This window comes from Platalea leucorodia (assembly GCF_965183815.1).
Source record: "Platalea leucorodia genome assembly, chromosome: 4".
Classification (NCBI taxonomy): domain Eukaryota; kingdom Metazoa; phylum Chordata; class Aves; order Pelecaniformes; family Threskiornithidae; genus Platalea; species Platalea leucorodia.
Window position 1 is genome coordinate 29422497 of NC_138826.1, and position 15821 is coordinate 29438317.

The following is a 15821-nucleotide window of genomic DNA, read 5'->3' on the forward strand; positions in this document are numbered from 1 at the left end:
CAGTACTGCTTACCTTTTTAAAAACTGATAGGATTATGCCTAGTATGAGCTACATGAACAGAGCAAGTTATTCGGAGCAGGAAAATATTTATTACATGATTGACCTTTGCCTGTTGGGTATATAGATATTTTTAACAGTTTGCCAAAGATAGCAAAACCCTTAAAGCTAGCTATAATATAAAGAAATTAAAGTGAAATTATCCCAAAAATCTCTTTCATCTGAAAACTGAAGAATGCAGTGAATGCACTAACTATACCCTGAATTTGTAATGAATAGCATTTTCATTATTCGATATTGGCAATGACTTAATGTTAATTGTCCAACTAACCTGTATTATTAGAAGACACTGAGATGCAAAGGCACATTTTAGCCAAGAAGCGTAGGATTTCTTAACACTGGTGTCTTTTCCATTTATAATGAACAGACACGGAACATTCTTGACAGCCTGTACCAAGATATCAGTAATTACAGAAATTTGTTCCTATAAAAATTAATGCAATCTTTAAGGATTATAAAACTTATTTTTATAGATAAATATGGATCAAGCTAAATATCCCTCAGATTTTTTAGAAGTGAAGCTTTGAGAACTAAAAATGGTATTTAGTAAAGACAACACAGATGTAATTTATTGATTTGCAAATTTAAGACAAATGCAGGAAAGACTACTTTAAGACTTGACTAATCAAAACTGATATGCAGACACTTGCAGCTCACCTAATATCAGGCTATTATAAAGCCTAGAGCAAACACCTAGAGTTACAAAAAGCACCTCATGATTTCTAAGACAGACAAGATCTTTTAGTGTATCTGTCTACTGAGTCACATAGAGTTTAATTTATCTCTTCCAGATAAATTGGAAAATCTTCTGATTTGATTTTTGCATCTGGTTTGATGTGCAGAACTCCATCTTCTAATCTAATCTAATGTCTCCATCTTCTAATCTATCAAGCATTCCCTCTTTCTATCAGAAACCATTCAAATTCTTGGAAAATCCTTTTTCAATAATCTTTTATTCTTTTAATATTGATTCAAATTATCATATTGTAGCCTCTACTCCAAAATAATTTTGACATACTAATTGTATCTATAATTATTATGTTGTTACACTTCAAGAATCAATCGGCAATAAGTAGAAAATATACGTACTGCTTTCATTTCAATTGCAGTTTTCTTCCTCTGAGTCAGCCAGGCTAGCTACAATGGTTTAAGAACAAAAAGGAAGCATCACATGCCAGAATTAACAGACTTTATACAAGCACCCTGAAAGCACAGAAACTGAAACAACAGGTATATAAATCATTTCTATATATAAAATACATAAATTAAGACACTACAGGATCAGCCAGTAATGAGTAGAAAATATATTTACTGCTTTCAGATCAGTTGGGAACTTTCTTGTTCTGATTCTGCCGTGAGATCTGTTATACTCTAAAACCAAAAAAGAAATTCTGTCAATTGCCAGCATTAACTGAACTTTGTAAAAAGAAAAAAAGAGGAAAAAAAAAAAGAAAAAACACACATGACAGACAAGTCGGTATTCATCAATATAATTATGTAGTCTTCCATTCAGTGAAATACGATGAAGTTCATCAACAGACTTTTATTACAAAATTCAGTGAGTCTGGATAAAGTATGATGATTCTGAGAACAGAACAGTTTCAATAGTACAAGTCTGTATACTTTAATTTTATTGGTCTGTTCTTAATTTTTAGTTTAATTCAACAAATATATTACTGTAAAACCTGAAATAACATCACTGGAGGCCAATGTAATCCAACTTTAAATGACTTTTGGCATGAAAAATCAGAAGATGGCACATATAAGGAGAAGCAGATAAGTTTAGTACTCATTTTCACTTCTGGTTTTGCAATTCACTTATTTAAGAACACATAAAATATGCCTGAAGCCTCAAGAATACTTTTTAATATGTAATTATCAGAAAACTATAAAAACTGGGGCTATAAGAGACCTTGAGAATTCATCTGATTTACCTTAGTGAAAAAAACAGCTGTAAAAACCTGACCCTAAGAATAGCCATAAGTATGTTCATAAATATATTTAGAGAACACTTATAAACCAAACTGTTATTAAAGTAACCTTAAGCATCAAGCATATTAATATCACAATATAAATTCTGAGCTAGAATTAAACTACTGATACCAGAAATTAAGTGAGCAAATAATTAAGGCTAATAAAGGAAAAAGGGTTCTGATAATGATGTATTAAAACTAGTGTATCAAAATCTCAAGTCATACCACTTGGAATACTCTCACTGGAAAAAGTCAAACAGATATCAATATCTGTATGACCAGTGAATACTCATAAAGCTGAATGATTTTGCAGGAGTTGGAAGTATCTGTTAAATGTACTGCCATGCCTTATAATAAATGAAGGCTGATTCATGGCCTCTCATTTCCCTGGATTGTCAAGTATAAAAGGAATGAGAAAAAAAAAAGCCAACAAAATGAAACACCTGGGCATAGAAGATGTCTGAGGATCACAATATGGAGCCATAGCTGCAGTACTGAAAGCAGTACATTCATGTTGGCACAGGGCTCAGATAACCTGATTCTCAGCAGGTCCTAGCCTTTAGTGAGCACTGTGTGTCCTTGGTATCTGGTCTTTTATGTTAAATGTTTGCTCAGATATCTCTGCACAAGAGTGCATTCTGCTGCACAAAAAATATACTTCACACCAACCAGAAAAATATATATAACTTAAATCACTCCAAAACGAGTCATCTTTCGTGATTTAGTACATGTTGTATATGACTATCTGTTCACATGGCGAAGGAAGGCTGCCTCCTCTCTGAGAATATTTATACTTTCATTTTTAACATATCTGAATACAAAAGGGCATTTTAAATCTTGAGGATCCGGTCAGTCAACACCACACAGTCTTTTAGAATGGCTTAATTTGTACCAGAGAACAGGCTAAGGACAGTTTGGAGGTTGTGGCCAAAATACCATCCCTTAAAACCATAGAAGAGAAACAGCACAGTCTTAACTGCAACAGTTTTAACCTTTGATATGCCAGCACAGAAAAGCAAATCTGTAAGAATCAATCATTTATAATCTCCCTCTTCTTTCTAAACACTTACCTCAAACTGTCCATCCTCATCTAGCTCCTCAACTCTGGTCAAATTAGGCGCTCCAGGTCTATCTGTAAGTTCAGCTATCGTCTTTTCATTTTCCTATAGTAATGAAAACCAGTTTTCAGTTAAAAGTATTCCATGTCATGAATAATTATCTATAGACAATATTTCAGATGTGTTAAAATGACATTATGTATTAATATAAAGACAATACTTTAGATGTGTGCTATACAAATGTGTTAGTATGCCAATATGGCTTTGTATGCTTGCTAAGACTATTTTTATCAGTATTTTTAAATAACAGGAACTTTCAGTTAAATTTCTACATATTAATTTTTCCTGTCAGTTTCATATTGTCATCTTTCTACAAATATGTTCTGTCAGTATTTTAAGAGTGCTCTAAAAACGTACATATCTCTAAAATATGACGTGCTCCACATAAATTTAAGAGATATTCACATTTAAAAGCTTTATTGAGATAAACATGCCAGTTATCAGTGCATGTTTTTACTGAAATAGCATTAAAAGACTATACATTTACATGGACATCTGTATACGCATTCTTCTGTTAGTATAAATTCCTGTGCACCAGGAGGATTTCAGAATCAAGAGGCATCCCAGCTCCAAACCATAGTTCTTTTCCAGATACAGCAAACGGACTTTGCGCTGACACACAGTAAAACATGACTGTCTAGACACTTAAATTAGACATCCTTAAGTTATAATACTTTCTCATAAATACTGTCAAGGAATGTGAAAGCATCAACTAAGCTGACCTTATGCTAAATTTTGCAATAAATTTATGCTCTGTTCTGAATATAAACTAAATAAACCTAATAGAACAGACCAAAATTCAAGTATAAAACCCAGACTGGAAGCAAGGTGTTCGACATTCTTCCCCCATTTTCACAACTTTTTTTTAAAAAATTACGTGTTAGTTCAACACCCACGGGCTTCTGCCTTGTGTTTTGTATTTAGTGCCTGCATCTGGAAAAGACAGCTGATTAACAGTGTTTTCAGACCACTGACTAAGCTTTGGCTTAAACCTCTTGATCTTTCTGCTGCAACAGCGTTTCATCTTCTTCATTCTGCAGTTCCAGTTCCTGACGTTCTTGTTCCAACTGAGCCTGCAGTCAGTTTAAGACAGGACAAATTAGAAGGAAAAAAAACAACATTCATCTTCCCCACCCCATTGCTTACAATGGATTTCATGATTGAAATCTTAAATAAAACAAAAAAGAAAGCATAAAACATAACTGCAATGTAAATAACATAAAGCTCTTTCAGTATCATCTGACTCAACATTTTCATAAGTTTTAGACTTGCATGGATAGAAAGGCTTTACTACCAAGAGGAAGAAGAAATAGACAACTGAAGCTAGTGTACACACTTAAGATACTGTCTCATTCCTCATGCTCTTTATCAGTCTGCATGCATTATCTCCTATACTTTGGATTAAGCTCTTTGGTACTTCCTATAGTATCTAGCACAGATAGATGAATCCATAGAATCAAATCTATAGAAAAGATTGGCAAGCAATGCCATTAACATTAATCATCTTCATCATTAACCTTTAAAATTTCCAATGGGAAAAATCTAATACAAAGTGTTTATTATTTGTGAGCCTAAGTCCTGTTGCATCAAAACTTCAGAAACTACATAATCTAAGTGTTCACATTCAACACCACTAGGGCCTAGAGAATACTGTTTGCTGTAGCATTTTGCAAGCAGCTACTACAAACATTGCCATATTGTAGTAACTAGTTTTCACATTCCTTTTTGGTACATATAATCAAACAATGCCCGAGTACATGACTATAGCCAAAATTGTAAGTTAGGTTAAAAAACGTGTCTCATGTGAGTGTTGTTCAACATCTTTCCCTTAATTCACATGAAATAATTTATTTAATTCTCTGTGAATTATCTCTAGACACACTCTCATATTCTTGATTCCATTTACTATTTTAAATGACTCATGAAATCCTTAAGCGCATAACTTTTGGTCTGCAAATTAGTAAATTCCAAATGTAAAAAGTGCAAGTGAAATAGAATGAACGCACCTTACACTAGAACTGGGCTTAACAAGATCAGCACAGATTTAAAATTACACTTTTGATTTTAACAGCATGAAAGTCAGACACATAAAAAAATCCAGTCAGACAATATAAACATTACCACAGCAACAGAGGCTGTTACATGTGTGGTCAAATTCACATGACTGTTATAAAGGACAGCTAGAAACACAGATGTTATCTTTATTTCTCATATTTCAAGTGCACATAGTATGGGACTCAAATTGCTTTATGCCAACAGAAAGTTCAGGTAGCTAAGGAAAGAAAAAGGCATCTCATTGGATCAGGCTATAAATACTGCTTAAATATGCAGTCTTCTTTCACTGATTCCCAACCATTTTCAGGACTCCGTAATTGTGTATACACTCTCTTTACCTTTTTGTGTCTTACTGATATTACATTGAAGTAGCTTGAGACACTAATCGGTTATTACTCCCAGGTCTCCTAGCAGGCCTGTCAAAAATTTTTGCAATAATTTCTAGCTCTATTTGCACAGCTCTTGTTCATAATTAACTACAGAAGACAGTCTACTTATTTTAAGTTACTTCTCATGCAAGTCTTAAATTGCTTGCTTTTTGCCTTTGGATCCTTCATTTTTTTTTAATAACATTTTACCACATAGTATGTAAGTTTTCCTTCCCACATGCTGACTAATCATTTTGGTTATTATTGAGAAAAGTGAGATTAAAATACTTGTTTTACGCCACCTTCTATCAAAATCATTATACAGAGATTAGAAGTATACAGAGCGCTAAAAGATGCCACAGCATCATACGCTATTTATAATTATCTACTATTAAGTATTATTAACCTGACGTTGTTCTTCAAGTTTCTGCTGGATCATTAGCTCTTCTTCCTTCATTTTTCTTAACATTTCGAGTTCTACCAGGGCCGCCTCCCGTTCTTGTTCCAGCTCAATCCTCTCCAACATTCTCTATTTCAGAGATAACACAGAATCAATTAAAAAAATAGAGAGATTAAATATTGTGAATTATATTGTCATGATTTTTTTCACCCAAGATGGATCCACCTTTTTTTCTTCATCTAAGATTCTTCTGTAGTTGTAAATCCAATGTGCCAGATACTCTATTGGATCTGCCGGCCGATGCTCTACAACCTCTGCCAGTCCCTTTTTCAAGCAACTTCCCAGGCATCTCTTCAGATACCGAGACTCCATTCACATCTACTAACCACAAACAGACAGACATTAGCCATCAATGTCAGAATTAAATAAGGGTTTTGAAGAATTATTGCCTCAGACACCAGATACTAAATATGACATTAGGCTTTTTATTAACCTGGCAATTAATAGAAGACAGTTATTTAAATTTAATATTGGTTTAGTTCTTAAAAGCTCCAGTGATAGATCAGTTATACCAAGCACTGCAGAAAAAAAATGCTCAAAACCCCCCCTTACTGTTTAGGCACGTATAATTCAGAACCTGCTTGGAAATATGCTGGTAATTCCAGGTCAGCATGACAGCAAAAAAACTCAAAACCGCAACAGGACATAGAAAACTGCTATACAGATGTCTGAAAAACAGCGAAGTAGTTCTGTGAATGATTAAAGACAGATCTTAGTTTGAACTAACAAAGCTATCTTTAGGACATGTATGCAAAACCACGGTCTGAAGCAATCACTCTATACAGTCATGAAAGGAACACATCTCTGTGCACACGCAAGGTTTAACTGGCCCTCTGCCAGCAGGCACAGAACACGCGTGAAACCCGATTTCTGCCATGCTGGAACACCCTTCGTTTGCTGTCAAGGCGACTGGAGGCGTCCCGCGCAGCGCGGGCGCGGAGGAGGCAGCGGGTCCGGCCCCCCCGCAGACGCCGCGCAGCGCTGCGCCGCGCGGCCCGTCGGCGGCAGAGCGCCAGGGCGGTTCGCGCTGCCCCGCGCGAAATGCCGCGGGGGTAAAACCTCTCTCCCCCCCTCCGCACGCACACCGGCTGCCGAGGTGGCGGGTCCAGAGCGAGCTGCCAGGGCCTGAGGGCGCTACGAGACCTCAACTGCCCTAGCCATTTTCACCTGGAGCCTCCACCCACGCCCTCCGCCCCCGGGCTCCATTTAAGCGCAGGCCGGGGCCTCTACTCCTCACCTGAGCTACACGCGGGGCGGGCCTGTTCCTAGCCCTGCTCCTGTGGTGCTGTTCGCATTTCCCGGGTGGACCTGGCACGTCACCCTGCCTCGCCCGGTGCTTCATGGACTGTCGCTAGGACCCGTTGCTGTCACCACCCTGCCCCTGGCGCCGTGGGGCTGCGCGCTGCCGGTAAGGTAATTACTCGGCCTGCGCTGTAGCCGCCCTCGGCTCCCCGCTCGCCTTCCCTCAGAGAGCAGCCCCGCCGCTGCTGCTCCCTGGCGCTAGCTCCCGGAGCCCCGAGCGCAGCGCCAGGACGGCAGCCGCCACCCACCCACCCCCACACAGGCACCCCCGCTCCTACCGACCGCCTGCCGCCGGCCCAGCGGCTGCGGGGCGCCTCGCCACCGGCTCCGACGCCGCCACCACGGGCGCCGAGAGACTCAGTTGCTGGGTTGCTAAGCGACGCCGGTCGCGAGCGCGCCGTGACCACTACGTAGACGGCAGGAGGCACGCGATTGGAGGAAGGGCCCGGGTGGGCGGTGCCACCCGCGGCCGCCGCTCGGGGTCTTCCCGGGGCAAACCCGTGTGGAGGGCGTCTAACGCCATCCCTCCGTCAGCGGTTTGCGTTCCTAACAGCAGGGCTTTCCGCAAAACCGGAAAACATCTTTAATCAGTCCTGATGCAATATACGGGCAACGGGCAGATCCTTCCTGTTTAGAGATTAAATAATTCCGTGTGTGTACAAATGCGCATACACGTGTAGATAAAGACTAGAAAGCAATCTAGGAAAGAAAGTATTCCTGGGATTTTAGCGTCGGGAACCTAAGCTAGCACGCAACAAGGGTTTTGTAGCTGAGTGCAGGGTACCTTTTTAAATAAAGCTGTCATCTCCCATGCTTGACGTCAGGCTTCCAGAATTAAAGCAGGCGGACCTTTTCTCTTCATTGACAAACTTCGTGGCCGACATTCACCCCAAATCTGGCCAGCTGTTTGTTTCACCGGCAACTTTTAATCAGGTATTTAAAAAAAAACCCGAACCTGGAAATGGTTGCAGCTGGAAGAACTAATTCAGTGTCTGTATTAATTCTGAAGCTTAATTGCACGAACATTACCTTGGCCTTTCCCTCGCAGAAAGGAAAGGCGGCAGACTGAATCCTGTCCAGAAGGGAAGGCTGCATGGGAGCAAGGAAGCACACAGCCGGTCAAACCGGCCCGCGGAAGGCAAGAAGCCGGCCTCGGCGCTTCTCGTGTAACGCGCAGGGGGCGGGGAACGCCGGCCGGGGCAGGCCTTACTGTTCCGGCCAGAGGATGTCGCTGGCGCCCTGCGAGCGCGTCCCCCGGGGCGGCCCGGCCTTTACCCCCGGGCTGAGGGAAGCCCGCCCCGGGCTGCGGCTGCCCTGCTGGAAGTGGCCGGTAGAGGGTCCCCGCCGCCGCCGCGGACGAGCCCCCCCGCCCCGGGAGGAGCGCGGCTCTCGGCCCGGCCGCGCCTGCGCGGCGACCGGCGGCGGTTGGGCGCCTGCGCGGCGATGGCGGCGGGCCGCGGCGCGGCGGCCGAGGCCTGCGTGGGGCAGGTGGTGCTGCCCGGGGACGTGCTGCTCCTCCCCGCACACCCCGAGGAGGACGGGGAGCGGCTGCGGCTGGGCGCCGGCGCGGCCCCGCGGGGGCGGCTGCTCTGCGGGCCGGGCCTGCGGCGGTGCGCGGCCGGGCTGCTGGTGACCAAGTGCGGCCTGCTGCGGCACCGCCGGGCGGGCGGCGGCGCGGCGGCGGGCGGCGCCTACTGGGTGGACTCGCAGCAGAAGCGGGTAGGGGCGCGGAGGGACCGGGCGGGGGGCAGGGGGGTCCCCGTCTTGTCCGCTCTTCACTGACCCGTTTGCCCGCGAACGACCCCCGTTTGCAGTACGTTCCGGTCAAGGGCGACCACGTAATAGGAATAGTGACGGCCAAAGCGGGAGACGTGTTCAAGCTGGACGTCGGTGGGAGCGAGCAGGCCTCTCTGTCCTACTTGGCCTTTGAAGGCGCCACGAAGAGGAACAGGCCAAATGTGCAGGTAGTGCTTTCATTTATTGGAGGTAACGCCTTAGCGGTGTCGTTTGGGGGTGCTTCTGTTACGCTTCAGTTTTTCTTAGTGCAAGGTGTTCTTGTAAGTCGCACATAAGAGGAGGAGTGCAAGTTGATTTGCGGTGGTTTTGCTGTGGCCCTCCTTGGAGGTTTTCGCACGATTAGGCTGTGGGTTTTCTGAGGTTTCTTAAGACAACATGTAACTAGTGCGCTTTGGTATCTGTCAGGTGGCAGGCTTTTTCACTCCTTACGTTTTAATTTTCCCATAATACTGCCAGCAGTAGATACAGTTCATGGGTAATGTGCATCCAAGGGGGCCCTCTGAAGTTAAGGTTTTAAACCAAGCTTTTATACCATCTGAAACTGGTAGAAAACAGTTGGGGTGTTAGTAACACTGTTATAAACAGTTATGTGGCACGTGCATGCCACAGCTTCTGCACTGAACTGAAATACCATCACTAGCATGTAAAAATGGACTGTAAAGACAAAATAGGTTAGTGGGATTTTTGTTGTTGTTGTCCTAATAAATGATTAGAAGAGCAGATTGCTTAGACTTTCAATACTCTTAAGATCTGAAGAAAGAGGAATTAATGTTTGGTATTTAAAAAAGAAAAGAGGAATACTCCATGAAATAAAACTCTGTACTTTTTTTTGGTATCTTTCAAATTCCAGTAGTGATACAAGATAATTGTTCCTTGAGGTTGTTTCCTTTAGTAGAAGAGAGAAAATGAAAATTCCTATTATATCAGTTTATTTTTCTATCATCACCAATATTTTAAAAGTATATTGTGGCCTCATGGGAGGATCTTTATCAACTGAGTATTTCTTACAAATGTGTAGTATGATCTTCTCTAATACTTCTGCTTTTTGACACTGCTTTGTTTAGGTGGGGGATCTTATTTATGGTCAATTCCTTGTAGCAAATAAAGACATGGAACCAGAGATGGTCTGTATAGACAGCAGTGGAAGATCAAGTGGAATGGGAATAATTGGACAAGACGGCTTCCTCTTTAAAGTTTCCTTAGGTCTAATAAGAAAGTAAGTACTAAGAAAAGTAAGTAATCTCTCTAACATGTAATATGGTGAGTAAGATTCGCACTAGTTCCTCTGAGCAGTGTGGACAACTCGGTAATCAGTGTGTGTAATTGTTTTAGTGCATTTATACCAGTTTTGCTGAATAGAGTATGGCTATTGACCTAGAAGGAGCATGTATTTTCCCCCTTGAGAGATTTAGATGCTCTTCTTTATGCTATTGTCTGACCTGTTTAAAAAAAGTGTTGTGATTGCCAAGGCAGTGTGGAAAATAAAACCATTGACCTGGGGAAATCAAGCATTCAAGCTGGGGTTTCAGGTATGTACCTGCTACCTTGGAGTTTAAAAATTGGAAATGCTTATTGTCCTTTTTCTGCTTAATAGGGTAGTGGGGGATGTAAATTTGGCTGACCGCTGATTAAAGCGGTCTTTCCACGTCAATACATATTATTTTCTGACTTCCAAAGAAAAATAAATTGCATTGAAATAAGGATACAGGTAAAAAATTTGTGGGACTTTAATTTAAAACTGGCATGTTAATCTAGGAACTGTTTCATAAGTTTTTAAGTGTATTGTGAACTTTGGAGTTACTTCTGCTGATGTAAATACAAGATTTTTGTGACAGTCCATAAGAATACTAGCTTATACGGATAAATGATAGTCAAGCTTTGTTGTTGCTTTTGGGTGGGGGTTTTTTGTTTGGTTTTTTTTGTTGTTCTTTGAACAAGCAATCTGGAGATGCAGAGCAGCTATTTCATACCTGGGTTTTTTTAAGTAATGATTTGTCTGGTTTACATGTCCCATCATCAGAAGTCATTGTGAAGTGACACAAAATATTTTTGCAGCTATTCTGCTTCCAAATTTTGTCTGTGTGCAAGTAAAGAAATAACAGTATATGACAAGTAAACTGCTAAATCCTGATTTGTTTGTTTCTTGAGAAACCCTGTTGAAGCTTGATTTAATCCTAGATGTATTACAATATTCTTGATACTTTTATTTTTCAGTATGCTGTCACCTAATAAAAACAAAATATATTCTATGTTTACTGCTGTTAATATTGTCTCCTGAAGGAGAAGGGAAGTTGTGTTTTGAAAGGCACATCTTCAACTCTGGCGTCAAATTTATAAATAGCAGCACTTTTTAAAAATGTCACTTTGAAAAACACTGTAGTTTTAGAATTTAGTAAATCATAGAATTGTTATAAAAGTATCAATCCACTTTAAATTTGTCAGGTATTACTTCTGAATCTAATGAGAAAAAAAAAAAACCTAAATTTGCAAGTGCTGTATTTTTTTAGGTGCATCTATTTTATATGAGAGGAGTATTAAAAATCTGATACTGTATTGCTATTTTGGATGCATATGCAACTTGATCATCTTACCTTTTGGTGTTGCTTTAATAGCTTCCATAACACCAGTACTGCAGTTTAGTTATTGATTGATAATAATGCGGTGTCTATCAAATGTAACCACTTACTACTACATCTGACTCTCTCTGATCTTGTTTACAGACTCTTGGCTCCCAAATGTGAAATAATTCAGGAGTTGTCACAATTGTACCCATTTGAGCTGGTGCTGGGAATGAATGGAAGAATATGGGTAAAAGCAAAAACAGTTCAACAGACTTTAATTATAGTAAATATTTTGGAAGCTTGTGAGTATATGACTGCAGAACAGAGAAAACAAGCGCTTGCCAAATTGTCAGGGAATTGATTAGAGAAAACCTTGAGGATTTGTTTGAGATGACTGTAGGGTGTTTTGATTATTTTTGTATTCAGATTTATATTAAAAGCCGTTTTTTAAATGAAGTACTAGACTTCTGTTGTTGTTCTTCTTCAGTTCCCTTCTTTATCCACTCAGTTTGTTTTGTCTTGTTTAGGAACTTAGGTTTTACTCACTTTGATTATGAAACCCTGTTTGTGTTTATGAATTTTCTGACTCATGTGGCGACAGTCTTTAAAAGCTTCCGTTAGCTCTGAGTTTTGATGTCTAAATCTTCTGTAAGAAAACTGGTAAACTTGCGTATATTTGCTTTTTTTGTCAATATTAAAACTTCAAACAATACATGTTTACTTGTGGTAGCAGAAAGTATCCTACAGGTCATTCATTCTGGTCAGGTGCTCTATTTATACAGTGACAAGCAGTGATTATTTAATATTTTACAAAATTTGGGAATAGAAATGCAGGTGGAGAATACCAGAAAATAATTACAGGGTATAGCATAAAATAATCATAGGTTGATTAAGGGAAATGATTGGATAAGACCCAACATATGGTCACAGTGACCTTATCACTTTCCCTAAAAGATAACCCAGCTAGTAGTCTTAAGGAAACGGTGATTAGGACATAACTTCAGTATGAATGTTGAGGAGGCTTGATGGCTCATGGATGTAAAAAATATACTTAACAGCAATGCTATTTGAAGTCACTTGCAACTTTTTCATAAGCGCTTTTTAACTACAATTAGTAAAACAGCAATAGCAGTGTGTTTCTCAATTCTAGATATTTTAGATTTTTGTTTAGTTACAGGAGGAAGATTCCATATAGTTTTGCTTCATGTTTAACAAAATCAGCATTTCTGAAAAAAACTCTATTAGGCTTCATTGTGTAATAGTTCCTCACATGCATATAGAGGAAATGCTGTCCCGGGAAGGATAAGCTGCCAGTCTATTTTAGTATGTGGATAATTTGCTACTGTTCTTTTGAGAGAGGAGGAGAACCCTGGAGTAATTGAAGGGGAATTACTGATGCCTGCTTCCTGTGGGAGAAAAGTTTGACGGACTGTACCCAATGAACTGCATTGGAGCTGCTTAAACAGTTACTTACATCTGTTGTTTTGTGGTTCTTAATAAACTGAGTAGTTAGATAGCAATAGTTAAAAGAAATTGGAAAAAATGGACTAATTAGAGTAAACCTGAATACCATCTTAATTCCAAGTGGAAACAAAATTCTTCCTATTTATTCCATATTTCATCCAAAGTTCAGCCTGTGGCATTTGATGATATGGTTTTCTTTGGCATCTCTTATTTAGAAATTGCTTCAGTTCAGAGCCACTCCTCTGACTCATCTTTAATATGCTTACCTAGGGCTTCCCCTGATTCAATAAAAACACAACTCTAATGGTTTTCATATGAGTCTTAATGGGTACAATTCAGAATTCTTTCTGGGTTTCACTGGCCAACCTTTTTAGCATTTAGGGTATTGTTTTCTGGCTTGATAGATCTTTAGTAATCTTTTTTTTTTTTTTTTTTTGCCTGTCTTCTCCTGCTGAAGTGTCTGTCTTTCACATCCCGTAAATCCTTTAGGCCTATAATCTATTACTACACGTGAAAGGCTCTAATTTAATAAGGATTTCACTAACTCTGCTCTTCTCCAGTGTTTTTCTAACTTCAGCTAACCAGAGCCCCTGGAAGGTTGTCTGTTACTAGACAATAGCTGGCATAAGCAGAAAAGCACTTGCCAAATCATCTCAGGGTGCTAACTTTGTTTTCTGTGAATGTTCTTGGATCATAATAGTAAAACCACAGGAATGGGGAATGACATGGATCATTTTCTGAAGAGTTGTGGCTTGAAATGCAATTAGTCTTACTGCTCCCCCTTTTACCTGTCTAAGCAACCTCCCTTCCCTCCCAGAAGTCTGAGTTTTAAGCCTAACCTGCAAGATACATGAACAGCCCCTGATTTAAAAATGCTGTTTTGGTGGTGCAGCATAGCAAATGGTGAACTTGAAAGTTTTCGACATCATCAGTGCCCTGTTTCTCACTGCCCATTATTCTGTCCCCCTGTTAACTGCTTATCGCCCAAATATAATCTTACCTAAATCAAGAGCAGGAAACAAAATGCATTAAAATTATGCTTGTTTTTAATTCAACAAAATGGTGTATCCACGAGGTACTTGAATTTTACCCCCTACACAGTCATTTTAAGTATGTGCTGCACTTAAGTTTGTTTTGACAATTTATGCAGTGACAAAAATGACAGTGGATGTGAGCAAAATGGGTGTGGGGAAAAATACTTTAAAGCACATAGATGTAAACGCATTACTAAAAAAGGCAATATTGGTGGGCTTTTTTTTTTTAACTTAGAGAAAAGAAAACCATCTATATTCCTTAAACCAATTACTGGCTTTGACAAGTGTTATCTAATCAACAAAATATTTAGGCAAAATCTATATCATGTCTTTGGGAACTTTTAGTTCTGGCTTGGTTACTAAACCAGTATCACCAAAAACAGTGACATAGGATATAACTTGGTTCTAGGAAGAAAGACTGATCAAGAGTTAATAATGTATTCTGCTGGAAATGTTACAGAAGTCCTTCACATTCCCGTTAAAGGCACTTAAACACACACGTTTCAGGAAATGGAACTTGCAGAAGTGATGCTGTGGAATTCAAATGTACCTTGCTTAGTAGAATGTCTTCCTGTTGCGTTTATCTGCATCATAATTTAAGTCATCATCTAGAGTCACAATTTCAGATACGCAGTGATTGTGCATTGGGTGCTTTGTTATACTGCTTTTCTTGCAGGTTGTTGTGATGAAAGTTAAGAAGTAAAGATTGTAGGTGTCAACATGGACATAGCCTGTATCCCCAGAGATGAGCACAACCCCTTAAAAAAAAAAGTTCACAAAGAATTAAACAGAAATCATGCACCGAAAACATGAAATATGTGGCTTGTGGCACTTCTAGGTTGATGTGTTGTATAAAGACTGAGAGTAAATGTTCACAAAGTACAGATATGCAGCGTTGAAACTGTGATGGTAAAATGTTTGTATTTTGCTCTAGCAGAAGAAGGTTGCACAGACAAATAGATCAATGTAATAAGAGGATTAAGAGCTTAACTCTAAGGCTATGGTTAGAGTGTGGCTGTAGCTCTGCTACATTGGAAGTTTACTGTGCCCAACTACTCATTACCACCTTACTACCAGAAGTTGCGACTGAGGTTTGCTGGCATGTGTGTTTGATTCCTAGCCAAGTTCTGTCAAAATGACCCAGATTGGCATCAGCACTTCTAATATTAGGATTATTTTGTTTTTCTAACCCGGATGTTCTTTTAGCAGAAGAGGTCATGGAATTTTTCTCTCAGATTTTAGATATTAAGAGCAGCTTATCTGCTACTGGAGAAGCATAAACTTGTTAGACAAAGCCCAGTTCTCTTCCTTAGTGCTTGAATAAATAATTCTGAGTAACAGCTAAATCAACTAGTAAATCAACAAGTTATTTTAAACCTTACAAATTGGTCACTTCCAAGCTTTACATACTTATATAAAAAATATTTGCACCAGTTTTTCTAGCTACATACAACCAACTTGGTGAGATACGTTAGTTGACTGAGTATAGAAACTAGCTGTCTTAAGGACAATGTAGGGCACTTTAGTTGTATTAGTAACACAAGCAGCCTTGTCCTTACTAATGACTTGTACAGATTGCAAGATGCATAGCTCCTATTGAAATCTATAGTAAGGAATTAAACACGTCAGTT

The 15821-nt window shown here is 39.8% G+C and overlaps 3 protein-coding genes across 11 annotated transcripts in view; 2 read left to right on the forward strand and 1 right to left on the reverse strand.

Moving 5' to 3' along the window:
* Positions 1 to 8582, reverse strand: LOC309590051 (DPY30 domain-containing protein 1-like). Of its 6 annotated transcripts, XR_014228093.1 has the most exons (8): positions 8119 to 8582; positions 6198 to 6350; positions 5979 to 6101; positions 4142 to 4222; positions 3102 to 3194; positions 1371 to 1429; positions 1148 to 1195; positions 1 to 446 (listed from the first exon to the last, which is right to left on the reverse strand). XR_014228093.1 is itself a non-coding variant. In XM_082310947.1 (7 exons), exons 2-6 carry the CDS (start codon positions 6342 to 6344, stop codon positions 1376 to 1378), a joined length of 498 nt encoding a protein of 165 aa, XP_082167073.1. In that variant the 5' UTR covers positions 6345 to 6350; positions 8119 to 8582; the 3' UTR covers positions 1 to 1195; positions 1371 to 1375. The 6 variants fall into 6 exon arrangements, 5 of the variants coding, with proteins under 5 accessions (XP_082167073.1, XP_082167071.1, XP_082167069.1 ...); XM_082310947.1 differs by having other exon boundaries at positions 1 to 1195; XM_082310945.1 differs by having other exon boundaries at positions 1 to 1429; positions 8364 to 8582.
* The window catches only part of EXOSC3 (exosome component 3), a 17564-nt gene continuing 10297 nt past the window's right edge, over positions 8555 to 15821 (forward strand). For 2 of the 3 annotated variants that reach the window (XM_082310934.1, XM_082310933.1), the window contains exons 1-4: positions 8758 to 9053; positions 9149 to 9298; positions 10196 to 10347; positions 11852 to 11939. In XM_082310934.1, the coding sequence (XP_082167060.1) occupies positions 8778 to 9053; positions 9149 to 9298; positions 10196 to 10347; positions 11852 to 11939 (666 nt within the window). In that variant the 5' untranslated portion in view covers positions 8758 to 8777. Of the gene's footprint in view, positions 9054 to 9148; positions 9299 to 10195; positions 10348 to 11851; positions 12149 to 15821 lie in introns of those variants that run through there. The other variant, XM_082310935.1, reaches the window with a different exon arrangement.
* Positions 10259 to 15821, forward strand: part of PRXL2A (peroxiredoxin like 2A) — a 22034-nt gene continuing 16471 nt past the window's right edge. The window contains exon 1 of one of the 2 annotated variants that reach the window (XM_082310941.1): positions 10259 to 10347. Coding sequence is in view for 1 of the 2 variants with exons in the window: in XM_082310940.1 (XP_082167066.1) it covers positions 11936 to 11939 (4 nt within the window). In the remaining variant the exon portion in view is untranslated. Of the gene's footprint in view, positions 10348 to 11851; positions 11940 to 15821 lie in introns of those variants that run through there. The other variant, XM_082310940.1, reaches the window with a different exon arrangement.

Coding starts and splice junctions, on each gene's coding strand:
- LOC309590051 (XM_082310945.1), bottom strand. CDS start 6,344: ATGGAGTCTCGGTATCTGAAGAGATGCCTGGGAAGTTGCTTGAAAAAG. Junction 4,223..5,978: donor AACTTGAAGAACAACGTCAG/GTTAATAATACT, acceptor AACTGACTGCAG/GCTCAGTTGGAACAAGAACG. Junction 3,195..4,141: donor TGCAGCAGAAAGATCAAGAG/GTTTAAGCCAAA, acceptor TCATTACTATAG/GAAAATGAAAAGACGATAGC.